Genomic DNA, 13,607 nt, shown 5'->3' on the forward strand with positions numbered 1-13,607 from the left:
ATCTCACTTCCTCACTCTTGTGTTTCTTTACAATTGATCTGTGTCACCCTCTCACCCAATCACACCCCTAAACTCAACGCCTGGCAGTGGACTCCCAAGTAGGCGTTGACTTGCCGACTTCACATTTCCTATTTGTTGGTGAACTTCACAGAATCAAGAAAAGAGGCTAGGAAACAAGAATAAATTGGTTGGAATCAGCCTGATTAGTATACCGAATGCTCAAAGGGTTGCCATCGATCCGATTTGAATTCAGAAGCATCTATAGACGTTGCCTCAATCTCAAAAGACATGAATCCTCTTTTCATGAGGAAGTGAAGTTCAACAACATCATCATCATCAAAACATCATAACTGTAAAATGACCCTATTCTACCCACAAAAGTACACAAAATGTCTTCCTCTTCTGATGTTGACTTTTGTATGTTATCTTTTTCCTCTCTCTCTCACACTCTCTCTCTCTCTGTCTCTCTCTCTCTCCTGCCTTCCCTCCGTGTTTTCTCTCCCCTCCTCCCCCATGAAGCTTTCTCTCAAGCTGGTAAGCATGACCGTGTAACCCATGACCTTAGCGGCATGAACGTAGCATGTACTCCCCCCTCCCTTCCCCTTCCCTCCTTCCGATAACATGTTAACAATGTACACGTTGTGTTTGTGGTTTTTGTGTATGGAGATGCACATGCTAGATGCATTTTATTCTTCGGCTTAATACTTTATTTCCCATAATTAATTTAATTCACATTTTTGACTTTTTGACATCTTGTGGTTGTATCCCTTTTATTTGATTTTGTGTTTGTGTTCATGCTTTGCCCTCCCAACTGTGTGTGTGTATGTTTGTGTGTGTATGTGTATGCGTGTGTATGTATGTGTATGTGCGTGTCTGTGTGTGTGTGTGTGTCTGTGGTGCAGATCACCCTCAATTCCCACATCCGGAATCTCATTGAGGTGATCAGACTTACGTAACATTAACACCGTTACGTCCTTTTTCATAAATAACCAGTCCGGTAGTCCTCATTTCTAACCGTGAGAGAGAGAGAGAGAGAGAGAGAGAGAGAGAGAGAGAGAGAGAGAGAGAGAGAGAGAGAGAGAGAGAGAGAGAGAGAGAGAGAGAGAGAGAGAGAGAGAGAGAGAGAGAGAGAGAGAGAGAGAGAGAGAGAGAGAGAGAGAGAGAGAGAGAGAGAGAATCCTTGTGATCCATGTCTTCTCTTGTAGTTGGTTGCACTTTGTAGACCCTGCATGCCCTCCAATCAGTAGATGCATATTGCATATTCCCTAGATGCGTCTGTCATGGTGAATGGCTATCTGTGATTGGTTGCACTTGATCCCTCTGATCAAAACATTAAACCGTGCATGGCAATGAATGAGCTGCTGGTTGTGACGCTGCATGCCTGGTAAGTTGCTGCATGGGGGTGGTAGGTGGTGCCTGATGAGCAGTGAACCCCGACCTTTAGCCCAATGCATCCTGTGAGGATTAGCAGACAGCTAGCCGTCCCTGACCGATCCGGCCCAAGAGATGATCAACAGCGATGCTGAAGCCAAAACTTAACCTCTTAGCTTCAGAGAAAAACATCCAGTGTTTGTTAATGGACACTGCCTGACAACCAAACTATTTGCATATATTCCATCTTTTTATGCCTAGCCATGTCTTGATGAGGAACGTTGAGTTCTCCAGATGTGTAAGGACGTTCCAAGTCTTCTGACTCATCGGTTTAGATGAACCGACTGGATGAAAATCTGCCAAGACTTCTCACAAATAGAGTTGTCCTTTTAAGCACTGAAACTTATAGTGTACAGTTTTTAGATCTAAAATGTAATAAGTTCTCCCTGTTTTCCCTATTGTTTTTCCAAACAAACCAAGAGTTATACATATTTTAATAATATATTTGTTGTTAAAGGAATACTGCATCTAAATCAATCTCGCCTTAGCTAGAAGTTGTCATGATGCTCCTAGCTTGAAAAATCCTTGAAAAATAACCCCTTCAACTCACAACCAGAGAACTAACACACGTCGTATGATCAATGTTCCGTTAGTCGTTATGTCTTCCCTCCATCCTAACCCTGTTGTTCCCCCTCCGTCTCTCGCTGTTTGTTTGTTTGGTTCTCAGGGCTCTGGGCCAGAAGACTTCAGCCACCTGCCGCCGGAGCAGAGGAGGAAGAAGCTGCAGGGGAAGATAGACGAGCTGAACAAAGACATACAGAAAGAGATGGACCAAAGGTAGCCATAGCAACTGTCCTCACCCACGGCAGACTTAGCCTTTTCAGTTAGCCATGTGGTTGCCATCGGTGTCCAGGAATTAGGACACTGTTGTTGTTGTTGTTTTGTTGTTGTTGTTTTGTTGACGGTGTTGTTATGTATTCAATGGATAGTCAACAGTATGCATTGTTATTCCCATGCCTTACGGCACCTGTTAAGGATAACTTAAATGTTATCCATTTTAACTCTGATTTACTTAGCACCCCCTAAGGCATGCAAATAACAATGCAGACTGTTGACTTTCCATTGCATACATAACAGGTGTTGTTACTATTATTATGATTACCTTTCAATGTTGTTTAAAGTTGCTTATTTTGAATTGGTGTTGTGTTCATGTTTGCCTCGTTCGTTCAGGACTGCGTGTTGACTTGTTGCCGCTGTGGTTCTCGTGTTCCCCAGGGACGCCCTGACCAAGATGAAGGACGTGTACGTGAAGAACCCGGCCATGGGGGACCCGGCAAGCGTGGACCCCCGCCTCGGGGAGTTAGCCCAGAGCATCGAGAAGCTCCAGTACGAGGTGCAGAAGTTTGAGGTGAGGGGCTTGGCACCGCCGTCGTCACCGCAACCCTTTTCGCCTCCCCTTGGCGTCCTCACTGAGCCCTCTTGTTTAGTTTGGTTTATTCGATACAATGGCTCAGAGTAAACAGCTCAGAGGTCCAAGTAGGACTGCCAGGAGGCTTTCCATGCTTGCCCGCCGCCTGCTCTTCCTTATTAGGAGAACCTGGAGTCTGGATGCTCTCTGTCATCTGAATCATCCTAATCCAAACGCTAATAATATCTGAATGCCACATGATCCCACCTCAACATGGTGTTGAACATACGGCTGCCTTGTTTACATTTACATACACATTTTTACATTTAGTGCAGTTTGCAGACGCTTCTATCAAAAGCGACTTACAATAAGTACATTTGTCAGAAGAGTTCGAAGCACTAGCAATCGCTAGTATTCCCCGTATTCAACAAGATAGCTAGGATAAGATGCTACACAACTAAGTACTATTACTAAGTACGACACACATTAAGTGCCAGGACGTTTACTCAAGATAAATATCTAGATCCTTATGTCTAGATTTGACCTAGGTTCAGGAACTCGTGTGTTACACGATAGCCACAGTGCATTCACATTGGTGTCAGCCAGAGGCCCAGTTCCACACCTCCGCAGGAGGCTTTGGGAACAGTTTGTCTACGTTTTCAAATGGATTTGAAGTGAGACCAGGGACGCAGATTAGACTAACCCTGACGACACTATTGGTTAAACACTTTTGTGTTGCTCTGTCCAAAGGGATGGCTGGCCGAGGTGGAGGGAAGGATGCCGTCAAAGAGTGACCCCCAGAGGAGACAGAGCGGGCTGTACCAGACCACCGCCCAGAACAACACCCCAATGGGGAGCAACTGTGCCCAGGACAGAGAGAGGTATGGTACACTATCATACACACACCTACGCTAATCAACTTGGAAGCATACACCTGCCCAAAGACCTTGTAACTTATTGTGTGGCTATACGTGTGTGTGCTTGTGTGTGTGTGCGTGTGTGTGTGCTTGTCCGTGTGTGTGTGTGTGTGTGTGTGTGTTGCATCTTCACTTGTGTGTGCGCCTGTGTGTGTGTGTGTTTGCGCCTGTGTGTGTGTGTGTGCTTGTCGTGTGTGTGTGTGTGTGTGTTACATCTTCACTTGTGTGTGCGCCTGTGTGTGTGTGCGTCTGTATGTGTGCCTGTGTGTGTGTGTGTGTGTGTGTGCGCCTGTGTATGTGTGTGCTTGTCCGTGTGTGTGTGTGTTACATCTTCACTTGTGTGTGCGCCTGTATGTGCGCCTGTGTGTGTGTGTGCGCCTGTGTGTGTGTGTGTGTGTGTGCCTGTATGTGCGCCTGTGTGTGTGTGTGTGTGTGCGCCTGTGTGTGTGTGTGTGCTTGCCCGTGTGTGTGTGTGTGTGTGTGTGTGTGTGTGTGTGTGTGTGTGTGTGTGTGTGTGTGCGTGCGTTGGCCCGTGAACAGCCCTGATGGCAGCTACACGGAGGAGCAGAGCTCAGAGACTCAGGTCAAGGCCCAGGCCCCGAGCGCCAACCCCGGGCCCCTCCCCACCTCCAGCACGCCCGAGTTTGACGACGAGTTTGACGAGGAGGAAGCCCTGCCCACCATCGGCACCTGCAAAGCCCTGTACGCCTTTGAAGGTACTGAGCCCCCGGGAGGTCTGAACCGGGTCAACAACCCACCGTCGCGACGCGGACCCATGCTTCAACCTGCTGGGTCGTCCGTCTTCAGCGGTGGTCCGGGGGCGGGGCCGCCGGAACAGAACACCCCTCTGTGAGGGTGTCGCCGGGTGTCAGCAAGGTTCAGTGCTGCCGTTGGTCCATCTCGGGTGTCTGTCCGGACGCGAGAATTCCGGTGCTCGCCGCCTTTTAAAGCTTTTAAACCGACAGGCCCGCCGCAAGACTCTTCAGAGGCAGTATAGTTCTTGCGGAAAATAAGCTGGGTTATGGCGTAAGAACAAAACGAGGCGGTTGCAGAGTTAAAGCAGAAAGGCACACCTCACCAAACTTCTTTTTTGCGCACCTCTGAGATTTTATAATTAAATGTTTAAAATTGAAATTTCCGCAGTATGATTGGTCCGAAATTCAAGGCAGTTTTAATTTAACAGCGATTTATTTGGTGTTATTTCTGCACCCGGGACTCCAATGGGATGTTCAGTGGTCAAACCTGATACTGCACTGAGTGTTCAACAAGTTTGTCCTCAGAGAACTACAAAAATCTTCTGCTGCCTGCTTTTCAAAGCTCTCTTATAATCATGTATGAATTTAAAACTATCTGCAGTGAAATGCAAATGCAACTTCAATTCTCCATTGGAGCCTAACATAGAAACTAGTTATTATGGCCATCACGTTGACATTACAGCATACAGGGGACCGTTATGCAGCTCATGAAAATCAACTCTCAAAGGTCAAAGCATTCTTGGCTGCTGTAACCGTATCCCCTGTAGCTCGCTGTAACACTCTGGGCTCGGCCTTTGGTCAACTGTCACTTGTGGATCTTCAGCTTGTTCAGAAGGCAGCTGGAGACTGTTGCTATTTACCGAGGCCAATAGAATGAATAGAAAGTGGAAAACTAGTCTTTGTATCACATTACTAGCACGATGATAGCATAAGAGGTTATGTCGATTCTTTGGCTGATTAGTTTGAATTACACTCCTTCTTTGGTCAAAGCTGCTTGAAGGGATGATGCTATCTGAAGTTTCTGCGAAGTGTCTCCGCTCTTAAAAACTGATTAAATCGCCTTTAGGTATCAGGTATTTGGAAATGTATGTTATTAGATATTTGCAAAGTATATGTGGATATCTATTGTTATTTTATATACATATTACATCATTAGCACAGAAATACACAAAAATATAACGTAAAACAATTATTTATTTAACAATGAATTTCCTAAAGGTGTGAATACGCTATATAGGATAAGTCTTCGGGGGGTCCTCCAGACCTCGCGGCCTCAACCCTCTCCCCTGTGTGTCCTCTGCAGGTCACAATGAAGGAACCATCTCGGTGGCAGAGGGGGAGCTGCTGTTCGTCATCGAGGAGGACAAAGGGGACGGATGGACTCGCGTGCGCCGCAACGAGGACGAGGAGGGCTACGTGCCCTCGTCCTACGTCGAGGTCTTTTTGGAAAGCAACGCCAAAGGTGCTATGACCTACATTTAAGTCCCGTCTGTGTTATCTCTGGGCAGATGCATTTGTTCGAGTGCTCGGAGGCAGTGGGAGGGATGGCGACAGAGATGGTCACGGTGGCCGTTTTAAAGGAACACTTTGGGTAGCCAAGTACTCAACTTCCTGTTCCTGTTTGTGTTTTTGTTATTTTTGTTTTTATTTTGAAGATTGACTCAACCGATCTTTCCATTGTGCCTACCAATAGGCTTTCTTAGCTGTCACTTGGGCAGGTGTTTACACATGTGTTCTACTGTGCATACGCTGCAACGTTGAACAAGCGCAAACGCGCTATGAAAAGATTAGTTTTTCGTAAAATTTGCGTAAATACAAATTCGCAGAGCAACTCCTAACAGTGAAATGATCGTTAAATATGCTTAGCAGTGCCGGTTATAAGTCACAAAGAACATCACCTCAGATGCCCAATGGAATACCGATTGTGTGTGGATTTAACAGAATACAGAATACTGTATTTTAAATCACGCCACCGTATTATTTTTTGTTTGACTTACCATCGCTGATGACCACCGTCGCTCGCAAATGTCTAGCTGCAAGCTGCTACCTTCCTAGTTTGACCTACAAATATTAAGTCTCTTCAAGCTGCTTCAACGAATCACTGAATCCCATCAAGTGAAAGGACATTCTACTGACAATGATGACAATTTGAAGTCGAAAGAAAGCAGCACGCCTCTCAAATCATGATGTAATGGATGTGTGCCCATTTCTTTGCTCGGGCCATCGTAATGGAAGCATGCTCATTTTAGAATCGTCCAATCGGAAAAATGACATTTATATCTGTTGTAAAATTATGTATGAAAAAAAGTATTTTTATAGGCTCTTCGATAGAAAAATAAGCACATGTCAAAAAAACGATCTTGTCTCTAGCATGCTGTAGCCAAATAGTATCCTTGTTCAATAGTGATAGCTTAGTTGTGATTCTTATCTCAGTCATTATCCAACTTTTGATACTTAAACCAGAAGAATCTAAAATAAATCAACCAATAGTAGTCAAAGATGGTGTGGTGCTAGTGTCAGTGCTTTTCCCCCAGACGAGTGGTAAAGAAATACAAGCCTGAAAGTAAACTCTGCTAGGATCTATGGTGAGAATTAAGGGATTTGGAGTTCAGCATGTTTGGGGAAAAATCCACATGATTTCTTCCATCGGTCTCTAGGACTTTTGCCGCCATACTTACATGCTTTTGAAATGTCTGTAAATGGTTGCACTGATATAGTTCTAGTGACTTAAAACAGAATCTGGAAAGTTCTTTCAATAAAATGAATGCAACAATAATTTTAACATTTTATATACATTTTTTTAATTCTATAACTACTTCTCTTTGAATCAGGATATCGTCTTTTACGAATTATTTACATCAGTGCTGTAGACATTTCATGCCTTTCTGAGATTATTTGTTTGGTAGAGTCGATTTTGAAATGTGGTGCATGTTTTGCCACATTGTGTGATGCCCGAGCGTGCATCACATCATGGCTTTAGCATGCTGTGCTTAGCAACTTTTAAGCTGGCTGCTGTAAAACATGTGTTCATGCCAGAACAGGAAAGACTACCGGAATAACAAGGAAAGCTTCTAGTTAAAGGTATCTTTTAACAACGTATTTTAGAAAATTTATTCCGAGTGATATTTCAAATCTTTTGTTGAAAAACAGAATTGATCAATGAAATCACAGTTGTACTTTTAATAACTGCATATATGGGTCTTTGCTATATCTTCTTGAGAGCTACCTAACTTTTTCTTTTTGTCATTTTCTTTCTTTTTGTTTGTTTGTATTTTTATTTTTGTGATTTCCAGATTCCTAAAAGTGTGAGGCTGGTCGGGGAATGGCAGGGCAAGCAGCCTGGGAGAAAGCCACCATTTTCCTCGAGCGAAAAATATAAAATAGGACAGAACGCTGATCTTTAAGGATGCAACCAATAACAAAACAGTTGAAACTGAAACCGAAACCAAAACAGTTTCCGAATTCTGTAGCGTTAAACTCAAGCCGTGTGAGAACAAACACATTTCACATCACACCTAAACAACAACAATCACCGATAATGTTACCTTTTTACAATTAATATTATTCTTATTCCTATTATCATTATTATAATTTGCGTCTTTTTAGCCGTGCTTTGCTTCATGACCCAACTAACTCCGTGCTGTGCGTGGTCTTGACAGCAGCTCTTGGCTTTCTCGCTCCGAATGCCCCACCCCCAAGTCAACCCCCACCCCAACCCACCCTTCCTGCCCTCCACCCACAGCCCAAAACAGGCAGGGGGAGCGCGTGGTCAGAGACAGGCCTAGGACGCCCACCCAGAATGCCATTTTACTTCACATGATCGAAGCATTGGAGGAAGCCCGCCACTCCCATCCTACCACGTACGTGTGTGTGTGTGTGTGTGTGTGTGTGTGTGTGTGTGTGTGTGTGTGTGTGTGTGTGTGTGTGTGTGTGTGTGTGTGTGTGTGTGTGTGTGTGTGTGTGTGTGTGTGTTCGGGAGCCTATCTATGAGCAAGGCCACGCCCACCTCATCACCCCTTATTCCAGTCCCTCCAAAGTCAGCTCCACTGTTGTTTTCTTTTGCCGTTTTCAACCGAGCGTTGTTCTAACTTATCGGACTGGATCTGACCACGTATTCCACGTGTTTCCCACCTGCATGAGTACTCCCCATGCCCCTCACTCCCCATGCCACACTATGTATGGTATGGTTATCAACACCGGGACATGAATGCCACCATTGGTTGAAAGGACGATGGATCCACATCACTGACCACCTCCACCTCTGAGTCTTCCTCACTGCCTCGCTGCGGGGGTGTTTGTCCGTCTCTCTCTGACCACACCCACTAAACACCTCCTCCCTGCCCAATCCCCCAAGAACCCAGCCTCAGGCAGCAGAGGCCTGAGCGTGTTGCCCCCTGGGGGTGGGGGGGCTGTACTGCATGCTTGCCCTGTCTCCTCCTCGCTGCTGAAAGACCAGCGGTCCCAACCTCCCTCCACAGCCACTGGTCTTTCTGCTAACCCCCCCCCCCCCCCCCCCCCCCAAATGCCTGTCATGTCTTTTTTAATGGATAAATGAACCTGTGATGCCGCCTTTGTTTCGGGGTTCTGTGCCTGTGGTCATCTTTTTACTATTTGTTTTTGTATTTTTACAGTTTTTGTTTTGTTTTGTTCTGTGTCTGTCTGTCAGTGACCGAACCACAACCTTATTTGAGAGAACATGTCCGTTTGTCTGGGTTTTTTTTAACGGTTGACTGCAGTGATTTTTTTTTTAATCCAGTCACTGATCACACCGCCACACACAGTATAGAGACCAAGCTGATATGAGGGTCTCTGGGTGATGTTGCGCCTGACATGTGGTCCACTCTCTTCTGTTATACTCTAGATGAACAGTGTTATGTGTTTGTACGTGATATGTTGAGTGTTGTACCATGGTCTTAGTTTACAGGTATCCCTAGGATACCTGTAAACTATCCCCTAAGCCCCAATTAAAAATCATCAACAGTATTGATCACGTCCACTGCTCTCAGCCTGGTCTGCTACTGTTTATTGTATATTGTATATAATTATATACTGTTATTAACTCCCTGATCATTTCTCTGCGTCTGTGGTGGGAAACATGAGACAAGGCAAGGTTAGCAATGTGTATGGAGTATCATTCTATCACTGTTTAATATTGGAGAATGCCACTATCTCTGATATCAATGGAATGGAGGTATAATGTTCATAATATAAATATATATAATAATACTTAGGGGCATAAAATAAACAGTTTGTTTTTGCGGATTTCAAAGAATAATGTCCACCATTTCGCTTTATAATGGCACATACATTATCATTTTTCTTTTAACCTTTATTGTGTCCAGTCAAATAAATGTATGTTTTTTTGTTTTATTTTTCTTGCAAGAGTGTGTTTTGAAGCTGGATGCGTACGTTGAATCGCTTGGCGGGTCATCAGTTCTTGAATAACAGTGAGGCTGAAGTCCCTTAACTGCATTCCATGCGGCAACATCATTAACCCATTTCGATCATTGACTGAAGAGCCACTGCTGAAAGGTTAACTCAGTCACCACACATGCTAGGTTTTAAACAGTATAAAGTACACTTATTGAGTTGTTTATTGTCATGCAAGGATTACAGTGAAGCTGTGCTTGTGGCTATAAAAGCTCTAACATCCACACATTTTTTGTATCCCAATAACCTCACAACGTGATTTAATAAGGCAGAGTCGCCGTGCGTTTATTAGTTGTTAAGTGATTAACGTCATTTTAAAAAGTTGATTTCAGAATTGTGGGTAAAGACAGAAGATTTATAGTGCCCACGTACAACAAACACATACGCATGCAAACACACACATACACATACACACACATACACACACACACACACACGCATACGCACACACACTGAGAAAGAGGCGGACAGTGTGTACCTCCTAGATGCCGGAGCGGACTGCCTGTACAGAAGGAATTTGACACGTTGGAGTCAGAGAGAGAATATATATGCATATATGAATAAAGTTTAAACTAAAGAAAAAAAAAGAAATCTATTTTAACTATTGAAGATCTTACCGTTATTTCTTTTTTTTTCTTTCTGTCTTCCTGCTTTTTGCTGTGTAAAGACTTTATTTTCTTTTTTGTAAGGTCTACCGACTGGTGGGATTTGCACTTGTTGTCTGTATTCCCTTTGGTAGAAGACGCTTGAGTTCTGGAGCACTGAAAGTTTTGCATTGTGTTTATTGTGCCAATTAAAATATACCTGGAAAGCACCAGCGACGTCTGGCGTCGTGTTTGATCCCAGACCGACTCTTGGCAAGGCTCTGCATGGATCTGAATGGCACACATTGTTAGAAAAGATCACCAGAATAATGCTAAATCATCCCTAATGAAGAAATGTGTTGTTTATAACTGATATATTACCTGCCATGATGCCTAATTTTTCATCTCTAATGTACCGTATACTACTTGTACTATCTAGGATGATGTTTTTTGTGTAAGATGATATAATGACTGTTCACTTCTACAATGCACCAAAACGTTGTCATTTTAAGATGACGACTTCTGATTGAATATAGGAAAACTAAGAGATAGGTGTTAGATGTTAAATATAAATACTAAAATGCTTTTTTCATTCAAATTATATTTTATTTCTGGACATTAACCTCATGTTATGAAAAATAACAGCAGTGGCATATTGTAGCTGTCCCCTCCAAAACGACACGATTACCCTTCAGCTCAACCCTTCTTGACCAAATACATTGATGTTCTGTCACTCAAAGAACCACAATCTTGGTGAATAGACCTTTGAATGTCCTTAATCAGTGCCCTTGATTAAGGTAATGACACACACCAATGGTGTGTGTCATTACCTTAATCAAGGGCACTGTCATGCCTGCAGACCCATAATTAACGAAATTAGCGACACCGGTTTTGGCCCTGAATGTGACACCTCTGTGATAAAGGCCTGTGTAGATTCGAATATTCAGCAGCAGTAACAACACGTTCCACCAGCGACCACCAGAGGGCGCTAGGGCTCCACCGAAGACGCGCGTCGAGACGCAGTTTCGAAACCAAGATGCGTTCTCCCATCAAGGAACGTGGTTCTCAAAGCAGGCTGCTGCAAGCTGCTTTTGTAATTCTGTCAATTACAGTTGCGTCGTAAACATTGAACAATGACCACAACTCTGACTTCAAACGCCAAAATAAATGTCTGTTTAGAAACTACACTTAACCAAAAATCTCAATCTAATATAGCGTCGTGCTGTAGGCGAGGAGAAGCCGCCGTTATCGTAGTTTGTACTTAGTTGAGGCTGCTCTTTTGGTTTTATACGCTGAGCTTTCTTTCGAACCCTTACTTTGTTCGCTTTTCATGCGTGGTTTGATGTTGCGACCCTTTTTAAAAGCATTAAAGTCTTTAGCTTGGAGGAAGGCAAACTCAAGCTTATTTAACCCCTTGAAGGAAATTAATTATTTTTCAAGTAAAATAGCGATGGTGTCAAACCTGGGACGAAATATAATATCACAGACTTTGAAGTAAAGATACATTATTAAAAAAGTAAATAACATTAGTAAATGCTGTAATAAGCACTTATTAACAGTTAAATAATAATGTAGCAATCATTTACTCATGGTGTTTATGTTTACTTCTAACCCTGTTCAAGCTTCACATACAGAAGTTTCCCTCGACAACCAAGCTAAATCAACTGATCCCCAGTGGCTCCATGACCGGTAGGTGGTGGTCGCTATGAATAAACATGTTAGACTGCCCGGCGCACGCGCACACACACACACACACACACACACACACACACACACACACACACACACACACACACACACACACACACACACACACACACACACACACACACACACACACACACCCCGTCGCCCACTGGACTGAACCCATATTCAGCATTCATGTAGCAGACAGGTCTGACCAAGTTGGCCAAATCCTCAACGGTTTTCGATGTTTCTAGCTTCACCTTTCAAACACCTGCATTAGCCTAAAGTCTCAGTGTACTGCCAGCAAACGTTTTTGCGTTTTTAAAGAGTGCATGGTGCTAATCCCGACCAGTGTTTAGACTTAAAGGCGGCAACAACTGGGCCTTTAGGGCCTGCTGGACCTCCATTTTGTTTAGCCCTTCCACAGACGGAGATATTGGATCTGATTGTTGTCTATAAATGAATAGCAGAGGAGCAGGTTCAGATGTAAGGGAAGTGAGAAAGGTTTTAATTATTGTCTTTGTCACGGTAAATTGGAGTCGGGCTGGAATGGGTAAACAGCCCCCGGCACTGGGAACCAGCCTCAGCTGCTGGCCGGCTCTGACATCATCAGCTGCTCTGTCCCTCCCCCGAAAAAAATACAATATGTTCTTCTGGACTTCTTCTTCGTCCAGAGAATACACAAGTACAAGACCGGAGCACCAGAAAGCGTTTTATATGTCTTCTTTGGTTTCTGACCTCGTTAGTCACTGGGTCTAATTAGACTGGTCGTTTTGCTAATACACTGTTTTATTCTATCTCAAAAATAACTGGATATTACGAAAGACACTCCTGCTCTGACCAAAGAATAATGATCTGTGTAAGATGTGAAAAGTAGGTCAGAGGAGCGGAATCATCTGGAACAAATATGCTGTCCGCCTGGGTAATCTGGGCACGTGAACTGGTGAACCGGGAATAGACAGGCTGTTTCTGCAGGGCTGTGTAAAAGCGTTGTTCCGAACAACGACATACAACGTTAATGTTTTCTACTGACGATTCAACACGCTGCTACTCCCTTACAACAACACGGTGACCTTGTTTCCAATGCCATCTGGCAACTTGACCCAGAACACTGTCAACAAGAATAACAACAGCAAAAACAGACTGCAAAACAATGCCCAACACTGGGCTGTGGTGATGTGAGGTAGAAAACATAAACTACCAAGGGACTTTGATTGAGGAGGTCGGTGGAACTTTCCCACAGGTGTGAATGCAACTTTATGACAGCTTTGCCTTCATCTCGTGGATATGAGCTGAAACCAAGGTGCTGTTTCTGGCCCCTATCTCGTCAACCAGTCCATCAGTCTGCCAGGAGCTTTCACTTGTTCCTGAAGCATTCCACTGGTCTCTCCCTTCTCATTACTCCTCTCTAATTAGCTGCTGGTAATTAGAGGCAGGAGCTGACAACCATAGGTCA

The 13,607-nt window shown here is 44.0% G+C and overlaps 1 protein-coding gene across 8 annotated transcripts in view; it reads left to right on the forward strand.

Moving 5' to 3' along the window:
• Positions 1–10,301, forward strand: part of fnbp1b (formin binding protein 1b) — a 46,694-nt gene extending 36,393 nt beyond the window's left edge. For 2 of the 8 annotated variants that reach the window (XM_079735087.1, XM_079735088.1), the window contains 6 exons: positions 903–938; positions 2,099–2,208; positions 2,647–2,779; positions 3,530–3,660; positions 4,237–4,412; positions 5,755–7,735. In XM_079735087.1, coding sequence (XP_079591213.1) covers positions 903–938; positions 2,099–2,208; positions 2,647–2,779; positions 3,530–3,660; positions 4,237–4,412; positions 5,755–5,933 — 765 coding nt within the window. In that variant the 3' untranslated portion in view covers positions 5,934–7,735. The other 6 variants (XM_079735086.1, XM_079735082.1, XM_079735083.1 and 3 more) reach the window with 5 other exon arrangements.
• The last annotated feature ends 3,306 nt before the right edge of the window (positions 10,302–13,607 follow it).

This window comes from Pollachius pollachius (genome assembly GCF_949987615.1).
Source record: "Pollachius pollachius genome assembly, chromosome: 4".
In the NCBI taxonomy this organism is placed as follows: Eukaryota; Metazoa; Chordata; class Actinopteri; order Gadiformes; family Gadidae; genus Pollachius; species Pollachius pollachius.